The 14204-nt window shown below is 42.1% G+C and overlaps 1 protein-coding gene across 4 annotated transcripts in view; it reads left to right on the forward strand.

Annotated features, from left to right (window-relative positions):
• Window positions 1-14204, forward strand: part of FLT1 (fms related receptor tyrosine kinase 1) — a 128460-nt gene that overhangs the window by 73413 nt on the left and 40843 nt on the right. For 3 of the 4 annotated variants that reach the window (XM_068143393.1, XM_068143411.1, XM_068143402.1), the window contains exons 13-14: window positions 8243-8533; window positions 13685-13831. In XM_068143393.1, coding sequence (XP_067999494.1) covers window positions 8243-8533; window positions 13685-13831 — 438 coding nt within the window. Of the gene's footprint in view, window positions 1-8242; window positions 8534-8695; window positions 9274-13684; window positions 13832-14204 lie in introns of those variants that run through there. The other variant, XM_068143418.1, reaches the window with a different exon arrangement.

A 14204-nucleotide genomic window follows, 5' to 3' on the forward strand; every position in this document is an offset into this window, starting at 1 on the left:
TGAAATCACTTAGTCTCTGAAATCAGCCTCTACATGAAATTTTACTGGCCAGTAAGTCACTTTCATATGTGACATTGATGGTGCCTACAGCCTCATCCCACTGTCAAGCAGAAGGTTGCGTAATACAGTGTCCAGAGCAGTGCCAGCATCTGTAGGCAGGGTGGTGTCAGAGAAGGGATGCCTGGAGTACCTGGGCAGCCCTTCACAGCTCTAATGGACTATGGCAACTTGCAGGTAGAAAAGTGGCAGGGAATAAACTACAAAGTTTTGTTCCCTCTATGAAGAAGGACAGCCTTGGATGTCATTTGAGCTGTGGCAGAAAAGGGATGCCTGGAGTACCTGGGCAGCCCTTCACAGCTCTAAGGGACTATGGCAATTTGCAGGTAGAAAAGCAGCAGGGAATAAACTACAGAGTTTTGTTTCCTCTATGAAGAAAGAGCCTTGGATGTCATTTGAGCTGTGGCAGAAAAGGGATGCCTGGAGTACCTGGGCAGCCCTTCACAGCTCTAAGGGACTATGGCAACTTGCAGGTAGAAAAGTGGCAGGGAATAAACTACAGAGTTTTCTTTCCTCTATGAAGAAAGACAGCCTTGGATATCATTTGAGCTGTGTCACTGAGAAGACTTTGTTGTGTTAGCTGCATGTATGAGTATGCTTCCAGCTATTTTTCCATTACTGTTTTAAGCTTTAGAAACAAATTATTAAATGTTTGCCTTCAGGAATGACACACAAAAAAAAAAAAGCACAATGAGTTTTTGAGAATAACTACCACATGATGAGGCAGTATCATGCCTGTGTGTGCCAGACATTACAAAAGGACTTGTTTTCCTGTGAAAGATTTTATTTTGGCTCTGTTTACCAACTGGCAGTTCACAGAGCACAGAGGCTGATGAATACTTTGAGGATAAGACATTAAGGAAATGTAATTCATTCAGAAAGATGGAGAAAATACAAAAAGGTTGAAATATTATGATGCTTTAATCCAAATAGTATAATGTGGGAGCTGAAAGGGGGAAATCATTTTAAGGTATATCTTTGAACATAATTTTCATCCTTTCTTTTATGTGTTTGTTGGGTTGTTTTGTGGGGTTTTTGGTTGGTTGGTTGTTGGTTTTGGTGGCCTTTTTTTTTGGTTGTTGTTGTCAGTCTCTTGCTTATGATTCTGGTGAGTGATTTTAGTGAAACTCTTTCTGGTACTCTACTGAGAGAGATCAAAAGAGAGTAGGCACACACTAATTTGGTGGGGTTTTTTAAGAAAAAAGAAGGAAGAAAACTTCTTTGAAAAAAAAATATCCCCCCTTCCCAATTTTGTGGACCAAAGCTTATATTTTTTGAATATTTTTACTAGTTGTAATGGAATCATAGAACAGCAGGTTGGAAGGGACCACGAGGTCCAGCCTCTCTTGGGAAAAGTATGGTATGGACAAAATGCCCCAGCACGCTGTCCAGATGAATTCTGAAAGTGTCCAATGTTGGGAAATTCACCACTTCCCTGGGAAGATTATTCCAATAGCTGATCTCACTGTGAAAAATTCTCCTCTTCTGTCCATCTGGAATCTCCCCAGGAGTAACTTGTACCCATCATCTTCTCTACATGACTCTTTGTGAAAAGAGACACTGCAACTTTTTTGTAGCCACCCTTTAAATACTGGAACATGGTGAGAAGGTCTTCCCTGAATCTTCTTTTCTCAAGGCTACACAAAACCAGTTCTCTCAGCCTTACCTCACATGGCAGGCTTCCCAGTCTTTTGATCATCTCTGTGGCCCTTCTCTGGACCCCATCCAGCCTGTCCTCAACGTTTTTTTGTGTAGTGGGGACCAAACTGAGCACAGCATTCCAGATGTGGCAAACACTGAGTAGAGTGGGATAATGACTCTTTATCTCTGCTGGTGATGCCCTTGTTGATGCAACCCAACATCCTGTTGGCTTGCTTTGCCACAACACAGCAGTTCACTCATATTGAGGTTGTCGTCCACTGGAATCTCCAGGTCCCTTTCCATACACCTACTCCCTAGCCAGGTATATTCCAACCTGTGATGCACACCTGGATTATATTTTCCCAGGTTCTAGACTTGAATATTTCTTGTTTAACTTCGTAAGGTTCTTGTTAGCCCACTCTTCCAGCCTATCCAGGTCTTTCTGCAGAGTGTCTCTCTCTTCCTGTGTGCCCACTTCCCAACTCAACTTAGTATCATCAGCAAAATTCCTCAGAGTAGACTTGATTCCATCCATACGGACCATTTATGAAGACATTAAACAGCACTGGGTCCAATTTTGATCCCTGGAGGGACCGCACTTGTAGCAGGTTGCCAGATTGAGATGGAGCTATTTACCACCACCCTCTGGTGGTGATCACTGCAGCCAAGACTATCACTAACCCAAGATATTACAAAGCAAGTTTTCCTGGTTTGTGAGTAGCAAGCCCAGCACTGCCTTACTCCTGGTTGACACATCTAACACTTATAAGATGAAGCACTCCTCTATTAACCCAGGATCTTGCTGGAGGACATGTGAGATGCTGTATTGTTTTTTCAACAAATATGGGTAATTGAAGTCTCACCATAAGGACCAATTGACTCATGATAGCATTAGCCATGTAGCCAGAAGTTAATGTGCATTATATGCCTACTTCTGACTGCACCCTTTCCTCTAACTGGTAAAATGGCAGAAAAGATAACTAGGACACCCGTACTTTTTGATTGCACCCCCAGGGCTTTGTGATCTTTCTTGATTCTTCCCAGGTTCCCACTTGCAGGGCCATTTATGCCTACATGAAGGAGTAGTAATGAATGGTAGTCTGTTCTCTTGACAAGTTGATGCACTCTCTCAGCAATATCTTGGACCTTGGCTTCTGGAAGGCAGCATCTTTCTCTTGACTCCCTGTCAGGCCAGCAGATGGTCACTTCAGTACCACTTGACAGAGAGTCACCCCCTACAAGCACTCATTTCTTTTTGCAGCATCCACTGTGTGCTCCTTGGTAGTTTCTTCTTGCAAGCCTTGCCTGTGGGTGTCTACAGCTGTTAAAACTTCATATCATAACACACATCTACATTTAGAAAGTGCCAATTATCTATAAATATAGAAATTTAGTAATGAGCATGAGAAGTATAAACAGATAAGTGACACATAGGCAGGTTTTTTGTTAAAATACAGAAGCAAGAACATCTGCACATTCTGTTAATGGATGTAACAAGAATATATGCCACCTCGAAGGTGACTGCTGTCCCCACTCTCAAATCATAGTTTTGTTTTCATCCTTACCCTTACATTATGTCTATTTGGGCAGAAAGTTAAACAGCAACACAACTCTCCATAAATGATTGTGCCAGTAGTGTCATACTATCATCTTTATTGGGAACCATGAGAGTGGTGAGACCCTGGAATGGGTTGTCCAGGGAGGTGGTCGAGGCCCCGTCCCTGGGGGTGTTTAAGAGCAGGCTGGATGAGGCTCTGGCCAGCCTGATCTAGTGTGGGGTGTCCCTGCCCATGGCAGGGGGGTTGGAACTAGATGATCCTTGTGGTCCCTTCCAACCCTGAATGAAACTATGAAACTATGAACTTCATATGTAACTTTGAGCAGTCACTGAAACTCATTCTCTAAGGCTGTTGTTCTTTTGATGTGGAAAATGCTGAATTTGACCTTCTCTAGCTCTTGCAGCTCAGTCTTCAAAGTGCTGGATGGAAGATCCTGAAACCAAATGAAGCTGTAGTTTGATGGGCCCCATTTGCTGTATCCAAATCTTCCTCTCAATGTTTTGATGGCAGTTACAAATGTTTTAGTGCAGTGACATGAAGGAGTTGGTTTCCCTGCTTAGATCTTACATTCTTAGATGTTGCGGATAGAAGGAAATCCTTCTCCTTAATACCAAAGCTTGCATGAGAAGATGCAAAATATTATGACTTTTCTTTGAAGATTCTTGTCTTGGCTGATGTTCAGAAAGAGGGCTGGCAAGCTTTATTATCACTTGAAAATTTTTTATGTCTTGGCTGGTGGCAAACTTGCTATATAGAGTTGTAAAGCTGAAACGTATTTGTCCTTTGACTTCCTGGAGCTGAGCATTTCAGTTTTGTGACATGGAAAGTCCTGATCATCCACTGACACTCAGTTGCACTGATAGAAGACACTACTGCTGTTTTGTCTTTGCAAAAATCAAGTTAGGTTCATTCATCTGTTTTGCACACATAGTTCACCAGGCAGGCTTGCATGGTGTAATCACAATTCCCCTCCATCAGGCTGAGACCAAACTGCTGCGGCTGGGTAACAGCCTGTGTTTCATGTCAATGAAACAAACATGTCCAGAATCTGCTGAAAAACACACTGAGGGAATAAAAATATGTGAGCTCTGAATGCTGATGGATTTGAAGGATGTGAACAGGACACTGCAAAGTATTTCCTTCTGATGAGTACAAAACCAATACGTCAGGACTTGTGTGACAGTTTGGGGCTAGTTTATCTTACGCTGTTGGATCTGCTGGCGCCATATGAAGCCAGCCCGAAGCACACAGAAGTAAGTGTCTAGGACAAGTTTTAAGCAGGAGAAGGTGATCTGCTGTAGGAAGAGGAGCTACTGCCATCTATAAATGGAACAAGCCCAAAAGGACTCCAAAGAGCAGATGAAGGCAAAGTGTGTGCTTCAGAGAGGCAGCTGTGGTGCTGTGAAGAGCCTTTTCTATAGGCAGAAACCACAGGGAAGGTTGCAGAAGGGCAGAACTTGTGCTAGAAACTCTAGTTTGGTGGTGGCTTTTGGGAAAGGTAGATATGAGGAAATAAGTGCAAGAGTATATATCAGCAAGAACCCAGTAAGACCAAGCACACTCTTAAATTATTGTAAATGTCATTATTTATGAGCTTTAAGTGCAACTTGTGCCTGTGTCTCTGGGAGGTTTGAGTGTGGTACAATTCTATATGATGTGCCTGAGGGTGTGGGACATGAAGTCCATGGGCTCTGGAGTAGCTTTTCTTTCCTATAGCCTCTGTCAGATGAAAGGCATTTTGGGGGGTATTGCCACACTGACTTATTTCTACAAGCAAATCTTTTTTTCAGGGCACAAAAGAAGCTGTAAGCCTTATGTAAAAGCGATATAGAAAGGTGATTTCTGAAAACTCTCTCCTCACGGATACAAAACCAGTATCTGTGACACCTTCATGCCAAATGTTAACTGTGGTAGCCCCCTTCCTTCCAGCCTGCCCCTTTCCCTACATTTTGGGCTGTTTTGCTGGCACACAGCAGGGCCATGGGTGTGTTTGCAATTACAGAGGGTGAAACAGGAACAGCTCTGCCTTATCTCCCTGGTTTCCCAGTGTCACTAAGCGCATTTTATTTTGAGATTCCTGATGGTGCTTGGCAAAGATAAACAAAATCTTCCATCAGGAAACCTGGGAGCTATTTCCACAGGAAGCTTCAAATCACTAAAGTAAATAAAACCCTTTTACATTATTCCCAGCCACGTTATTTAGTTAGCTTGAGCCTGTAACAATTGGTGAGAGGTGTCATATATTAGGGGACTCATAGCCTTTAAACAAATGATTCTCTTGGAATCTTGTGCATTTTGTCTTTGTCCCTGGATTTATTCAGAAAGTAGTCTTTCTCCACAGAAGACACATCTAGGAAGAGCTTCAGACCTGACAACATGGAAGTAGTTGCAACTATATTATTCCGTTGGCACGCCATCCTTTTACATTAAAAATAGCTCATTTGCCTCAGTCTCAGGGGAGCTTAGTTTCATCTGAAGGGTTTTGCATGGCTCTTTGTAGCTTTTAATGAACACTGGCATGTGCAAAAGCCAAGAATTACCAGTATTTCAGACCTGTGCTCTCAGATGTACTCTGAGAAAGACACAGCAATTTCTTTAATCCAAATATTTATCCATTATCAAAACTGTGGACCCTCTAGTGGTTTTAAGTGTGTCTGAATTCGGTGCTTTTTAGCAAAATCAGAGGATTCACTTCATCCAACTTAAGCTTTGAAGATGGGTATCTAAGCCTAAGCTGGTCATGCAAAATCTCTTCACAAATAAGTGTAAGGGATCAGGATCTCTGGAATTGGGCTAAACCTAAGGCAATAGGTTGCATTGCCCTCTGGAGGGGCCTGTGTCATTCCATGGGCTGCAAACCTTTGCCCATATGCAAACCAACTGTTCAGGTAGATGTCTACATTTGGTAACACAGGATAAATATGCTGGTCCCTTTGTTCATCTCAGTAGTACTTCTAGTTGACATGCTCTTCTCTGAGATCAGAATCTGGCACCATGTGCTCTTACATATCAAAAAGCATGCTGATGGTAGTCACTCATACTTGAGTTCACTATCTTTAAAATTTTTCTTGTAGTTTCTTTTGATGGAGACAGGAAGAAACGGGGTCCCAATGAACTGTCAGAGGAACAAGTTGACACACAGGCTTTAACATCCAATCTGTTAGTGTCACTGCCTATGTTAGGGGGATCTTTGGACTATGCATTTGAACTACAACTGATGGCAGGCACACACTTTACTCCCACTGCGTTCAACCAACAGAAATCAGGCCTCTCCCTAGGAGGCAGCTCCAGTCAGAGGAAATTTCAATCCAGGACTTGCAGGAGCTTATGTACCCTGTGTCTAACACTCAGGGCTATGTGGGGAAAAGAGAATAGTAAAGGGAGCAACTGATGCCAGACTTTCAGCAGGCAGAACTTTGAAAGGCAACACCAAGCAGTCTACACTCACGGTATTCCTGGGGTGGGAAGGCAGCTCAGTTTGCATTGTGGGGATTTAGGGAGAAGTTCCCTAATGGATAGATTAATCAATAAAAGAGGTTAGTGAAAGAAAACGTTATTCGCTGTAGAACTACTCTTTACATGTCCCTGGTGATGTGACATTAAACCTGAAGTGACATTTGTAAGCATGGAACTGAATGAAAGTTGGCATTGAGCTGTTCATGCTCTAAAAGACAAGAAAAGAAGGCATAATTCTCCCTTATGAAAGACAAAACTATTCTTATGATTTTGAGTCAAGTTCACAGCCAAGTGCCATAGCAATTATCAGTGAAAGAACAATTGAAAACAGCCAAAGTCAATGTCACTTGACCAAGAAGAAGGAAATTACTTTATCAGAATATTGGCTACAAATAAAACAAGAGAGGCTGCACTCTAGGAGTAAAACTTGGAAGAGCTTTCTCTCAGGAACTTGCTTCTACTTTCACTGAGGTCAGTGGCGTAGGTCTCCCCCACTGGAGGCATGAGCCCCAGGTGGAGGCTGCTGCCAGAGGTGGACAGCACTGCTGCTGCTCTGTGCTGCTTCCCTGGTGGAAGAAGCTGCAATAATGTTACAGTGAACTCTTTACATTATTGGCTATATTATTCTTGCATGAATTACATGCTGTGAAAAATCATTGTGAAAACTGAAGTCATACTTACACTTAGTAAATGGTTACTGCAGTGACCCTTAATTTCTCTCAGATGGAAATATTGTTCACCTATGTTTAATGTCAAGCAGCCTGAATAGAGAGAGATCTTCACCTTGTGATGCTCCTGCACAGCTGGCCATCCTGGTCAGAGGGAGCTGCTGACACACTTTAAATGCATGGAGGCACTTGGAGCCATGGTCTAGTAGTCATGAGGTGTTTGGTGACAGGTTGGACTTGATGACCTTTGAGGTCTTTTCCAACCTTGTTGATTCTATGATTCTATAAGGGTAAATACCCAGGTTCCAAGGGAAACCTCAGGCATATTTTCACAGATTCAGTAGGTTTTTTCAGGATTTGAAGCATTTTTAAGAAATAGACAAAACTTGTCCTAATTGTTATGAATATCAAGAAAACAACATAACCTGGCATGGTGAGCTGCTGTATTTTCCTGCCGTTCTCTGGAGATTAATTTCCTCTCATGCAGTTCACAAGCTGGAGCTGAGATCCAAACTTTCCTTCTGTTTTCATAGTCCCGTTGTGCTGTCTTTAAATAATTCTGCTTTTGCTGCCTTGCCCCAGCCTGCCTTAATGTGACATAACATTTATACAGACCCATTAATTCCAAGAATTACTTCAGTTTACATCAGCTGATGTCTGAGCCCAAGTGTCTCGTAGCTCCAAGACAAATTACAAGAATAGCTGGAGCCTAGCTCATGAAAGGAAAGATTAGGGAGTGCAGCAGGAAGACAATAACATTGGTTAGTTCAAAGGCTTCCTGATAAAAGGGAAAATATATGCTGTGTTAATTTTGGCTCATCCATTTCACATAATCTTAAAAGTGCTCTTTCTTTCTGACAGACGTACCGAGTGGATTCCATATTAGTTTGGAAAAAATCCCCATTGAAGGAGAGAATTTGATACTGTCCTGTTCGGCCAACAAATTCCTGTACAGAGACATTGCTTGGATTTTACCAAGAACGGTCAACAACCAAACCAAAATAAGAAGGTCTCTCAACAAGGAGTACTCCGTCACCCTCACTCTGACCATCAAGGACGTTTCCCTGGCACACTCGGGCACCTATGCCTGCCGAGCAAGGAACATATACACGGGGAAAGAAGTGCTTCAAAAGAAAGACATTACAATCAGAGGTGAGCACTGCAACAAAAAGGCTGTTTACTCTCGGATCCTCAAATATAAGAGCACAAGGAATGATTGTACAACACAAAGCAATGTAAAACATTAAAGGACTCATTAAACAGTAACAGGTGTCTCATATCATCTTGATTTTCATTACTGTTGCTGCCTTTCAGGCCCTGAGGTGGTGCACAATCCCCCATGGGTTGGACGTAGGAGGAAATAGCAAACAAAATCGTAACACGTGAGCTTCCAGTTGAGTTCAGACGGGTGTTTTCTGCTTTGACAAGGCACGTGGAAGCCGGGGTTTGGAAGATCCCCTGTGCTACATTTTGCATGTTGTTACTTTTTTTTTTTCCCCGCTTGCTGTCTCCTACTGAGCGATAAGGAAAACTTTGGATCAATCTTTTCTTCCACTTTGATCTCGGCCTCATCAAAGGTGTCAAAGCTGAACAAACTGATTAACTTTAAAAAACTGCTGTTTTCAGTCAACAATGGACATTCCTTAAGTTAACTTGAATGTGCGGAGTGAGCACGATTCAGTTTGAGATTGACTGGACTATATATTTTTTATTTTAATCCGATCTTGATGGACTTATAAATATTACCTGCTGAGCAAGTTCTAATGCTTATTTATTTGAAATTATTTTCTACACTAAAGTTCATTAATCTTAAAAAAAAAAAAAAAAAGGAAAAAAAAGTTATCTTCTAAAAGAAGGATGCAGGGAAGAAATAAAACTGTTGAGATAATGCACAGGCCTACTCTTTCATTTATTCATTCAATGGTGATTTTAAAACTGACACACGTGAACCATGTTGCTCCAAATAAATCCAGATAGACTTCCAGTTGCTGTGTTGGTCAATTTTTAAAGTCAGTTCTGCACTATTGTAAAAAGCTACTGATGAAAGTGTGAATATTGCTCCTAGCCGGAAGATTCAGGAATTTGTACTGTTGTGATTATTTTGTTAAACGAGAAATATTAAACTAACACGACTGACAAGGTTGCAGCCAGCACAGTGAGTGGTTTAATGCATTTGTGAAAATACAAACTCCAAACTGAAGCCATGAAAAAATACTCCGTACTTTCGGTATGCAAATGTCAATTGGATTTATTATGGGGATTAACAACCAGCCAGACTGCTGAAGGAGAATCAAGGGCAACCTAAGTCTTCCTTGTGAGCGTTTCTCCCTTTCTGACATTCATCCTGATTTTTGCTATGAGGTGTTTCTGTGTATTATAAATTCTGTATAAGGAAGAAGTTGCTATTTTTAATAGATCTGATAACTTTATTTTTTTACAATACATAGCTTTTATTATTTTTGGTTACACTTATGATCGATCATTTATATAACATTTACATAAGCCATAACAAAACAGGCCGTAGCGACCAAAATAGTTACAGCGAAGGAACAAAGTGGCTGGGCTTCTAAAATAGAGGGTGACAACATGACAGTTTCTTGTGCTTGGGAACTCACCAGCCTATTTCCTCCTTTAGGTATCGAGACTGTGTCCCACGGCTAAACTTGTCTTTCACGTGGGAATTGCTTTTGTCAAGTGTGAAAGGGTAAACAATAGCATTTCCCCATAATGCCAGTTTCATGGAGCCTAAAATGCGCAGAAAACAATTGATAACCTGGAAGTTGTCAGAGTAAAGAAAAGAATAATCATTTATATTTTGAAATGTCACCTATACCCTGCTTGTATACAGTGGCTCTTTTGTTCATTATTAGTGTGATGGCTTCCAGAAACAATGTGTCCTTGCAGAGGGATCTGGCTCTCTCGTTTTCTAAAACATGCCTAAAAAGCAAGCAAAATCATTGGTGATCGCTGAAAAATGGGTCAATGGCGTTCTTTAGCATTTGCAAATCTTCAGAAGAATTACAATACAGAATCCCCCCTATTTTTTTTTTGTGAGACTGTTTTGTGAGAAGACATTTGATGGCAAGGTGGGCGGTGATGACAGTATGCTACGAATTTTCCATAGCCTTGGGAGCCGGAGTGCAATGACTTGTAGCAGCCAGTTGCCAGGCAATATGAGTTTGAGTCGAAAAGAAAAGAAGGAAAGAAAAGAAAAGAAAAAGAAAGAAAAAAAAAAAGTGGCAATTAGATTGTTCCTCTGTGAAACTGTTGTGAATTACAATGATGCGTATCAGTGCTGGGTGGATGTCCTACCAGCCTGGTCTCGACCAGCGCTTGAAGGGGCACGCCGTGCAAGGGATGTTCTCGTCCCAGTGTGACTGCTCATGTTGGGAGGCACAGAGAAACCTCGCTAGAAACATCTGAGGAAAGCAGTCCTCGGAGACCAGATTAAAAACTACTGATGTCACTTTTGATGTCCTCAGATGACTGGAGAATCTCATCGGTTTGGGGAGTTTCTCTGCCTTCTATTGTATAATATATTAGGTAGGGAGAAAGGTGTGAATGATTTTTTTTTTTTTAAGGGTTAAAATTAAAGCTTGTATTTATATTTTTGTACTGATTAATAAAAATAAGTGAACAGACAACATAATCATAACAGGGCAAAAAAAATGGGTGGAATGCAAAAGTAAACCCCAAAATGAACAAACTGTAAAGTTTTCCCCTCGTTTGCCGTTGTTTGCTTTTGGGAGTGCGGATTTTCCCTCCTTATCACCCTGGGTTGGCTGAGTGGTCTGACACCAGTGTTCCCTTCTCCCTTCTGTGACTTCCTGGTTGCTCCCCTGGGCCAAACTCTGCCTGCAATGAAGTTCCTTGGGGTGACTGAGAGCGGAGTTTGGCCCAGCAAAGCAAAGTTTGAGGGTAGGCATGAGGTCTGGGGATGAGCCCAGGAGGCTGCCCCGGGCACTGAGCCCTGCACTGTGCATGTTGGTGGGCTGGGAGCCGCTCAGCTTCAGGGTGAGTGGAGCAGGGCATTGGAAACTGCCCCTCTTGGCTTCACTGAAAAAGAAGAACTGGAGAAAAAGGGTGGTTTGCAAAAGAGAATAATCCTCAAGTTGAGCAAGTCCTTGAACAATCAGTTGATTGTAGCAGTGAAGTTATCAAAAGCATGTGAATGGTAACTCAAGTTTTAAGTGAAAAAAGGTTGTTGGGGTTTTTTGGGGGTTGGTTGGTTGGGTTATTTTTTTAATATGAACCCCCATCTTTAGTGTATGGCTATAAACAAATTAAAATTAATCACAAATAACTCACAGAACGTGTGATTTGCCTTTGTTGCGTCATCTTGTCTGCCTTCAGTTTGGAGGGCTGGGCTGGGCTGGCCATCAGGGACTATGGAGCTCCTCTCAGCGGGTGACGTGTATCAGAGGGTGACCACTCATAGCCAGTGTTGTGGAAAATGAGAATCATTCAAAAACTAAGTGAGCTATCAATGAGAAGAGGGCAGTCCTCTTGGCTGCAAGGCAAACACTCTTGGCCACGGCATTGTGTAGGTGTGTGAGTGAAGAACTTCAGTCTCGCTTATGAACATTCCTGGTTTGGGAAGAGAGAAAAAATTGTTCATACTGTAAATGAAAAGTAGAACTGTCTGTGGAAATGACAAACCTGTAGCTCAGAAACATCCAGACTGGTCATGGCACAGTCATGACCATGCTGGAATTAATTTTGAGGAGGAAGAGCACAGCAAAGATAGCCTACTTTAAAAGTGCTTTTAGTCCAATGGGATTCATGCACACTTCATAAGCTGGTGGAAGCCAGGTGCTGAATATTTCTGCAGTTTTTATTTACACCTGATGACAGAATGATAGTGAAGGTGGAAATGTATGAAAGTCAAGTTTTCTGAAAGGATAGAGAATAATCTTCCAAACACAGAATATCAGAAATTCATCTGTTATTACACTTGAACTCGGTGTGTGGGTATCTGTTGCAGTCTGAAAGAAAGTATTTGCAAAGAGCTGTTTTCTGCTTTGTTTTGGTTTGTTTCATATTTCATGATATATGTCTTACCATCTTAGTTACTGCTGATCCTGGCAGTGTCCTTGAAGAGAAAGATTGCAAATAATTGGTTCATGGAAGACTGGGGAATTTGAGGGGATCTACAGAGCATATGCATCTGTGAGATTGCTCAGGATCTCCATCACTGTTCTAAAGGGACCAAAATAGCAAGAAGGATGATGTGAGAATTGCAAATGTGAAAGATGTTGCCATATAATGAGCATAAATGTTGCAAATACCTTGGTGTAAGTCAGAACAGCCTTTGCCTCTCTACAAAATAGAAGAAGGAGTGGCAAAGGGTTGAAATAATGATGAGCAAGTTTTGCTGTTTTGCTTCTTACGGAGATGACTTCAACATGATGTTAATAGAGTGGTTTTGAAATGCCCTTCTGGGAGGCCTTTGGGCAGAAGCAGAACTGATGAGATGTGCCTCCACTACTCATTGTCACGGAAGTGTGTTTTATTACATTGTGTTCCTGTGAATGTCAGTAGATAAAAGTAAAACAGGAGCAGTGTTGCTATGTTGTGTAGCCTATTAGCACTCAGCTCCGGCCCCTGCCATCAGGATTTCCAGCGTCTGTGGGATGCCGGAGGACATGGGTGCATTTCTCACCAACACAGCTCTGGCAGGCAGGCTGTGGGGTGGTTTGGCCAGGCCTTGGTGCCTTCAGCCAAATATGTGAAATGCAGAAGTGGAAGAATTTATGAAGACTTTGGGACACATAACACAATGGGTTTGTGCTTATGGTTTCTGGGTTTAGATGATGTATCTTACTGAATATGTTTTGTAGCTGTACTCTTTAAGCAAGTTTTCAAAGTCACATTCATGAGTATCATGGTGTACAGAGCCATGTGGTGCTGTCAGTGATGCAGAGATAATGTGCTACAAGGGTGCCCTGCTAATTGTTACAAACTTTGGTGCCATGATGTGTTTTTCTTGATGATGCAAAACTGACCTTCCATAAAAACACAACGCTTTCACTAAAGAAATGTGGTTGGTAATGGAACTGAGGAAATCTTGTAGACAGTGTCATCACTGAGTCTTCACTGGTCATCATAACCTGCTGCTGCTGAGTCACAGGAGTACTGTGTACACACCAAATGCTCTTAAGCAAACTGGAATGGTAAATAAAATCTGTGAACAGGGTAGAAGAGCCATAGCAATCCCTAACATTTGTAAAATGCTGGTAAGGAAGATAATTAAACCTCTACTTTTACAAGAATATAAATCAAGGATGTTATTTTGTCTTATAGCTCAAGAGGCACCAGCCCTGCTGCGGCATCTTTCGGATCAGACAGTGAACACCAGTAATTCTGCCATACTGGAATGCCAGGTTCGTGGCGTCCCTGAGCCCCAGATATCCTGGTTTAAAAACCACGAGGAAATACAGCAACAATCAGGTGAGAGCTCTGTGTACTCACCTACAATGTTTTTATTTACCACTCTGCCCTAGGCAGCCATTTGCAGAGTCATTGGCATCAACACCCAGACATAAGGAAGGAGTAGTTCCTGGGCAGGCTGCAGCATGGGTGCTTCAAGTTACTCTGCCTTACTCCAAAACCTCAGCCAGGCTGGAGCTGTAGGAACAACAGGTCTCTATGGAATCAGTGGGAAAAAATATAGCTCTCGATTTGCATCCAGTAAGAGTAATCACCAGAGAAATATATTCCTCTCCCTTTACTATAGAGGGAGCCTAAGGATCAGGTGTCTTGGGGAGCATATAGCAAGACAGGAGAAAAAACAAGCTGCTATGATGTGGGTAGGAGTGCCAGG

Source organism: Melanerpes formicivorus, unplaced genomic scaffold (assembly GCF_026170545.1).
Source record: "Melanerpes formicivorus ecotype bairdi unplaced genomic scaffold, bMelFor1.0.p_v2 SCAF_1, whole genome shotgun sequence".
NCBI classification, from domain to species: domain Eukaryota; kingdom Metazoa; phylum Chordata; class Aves; order Piciformes; family Picidae; genus Melanerpes; species Melanerpes formicivorus.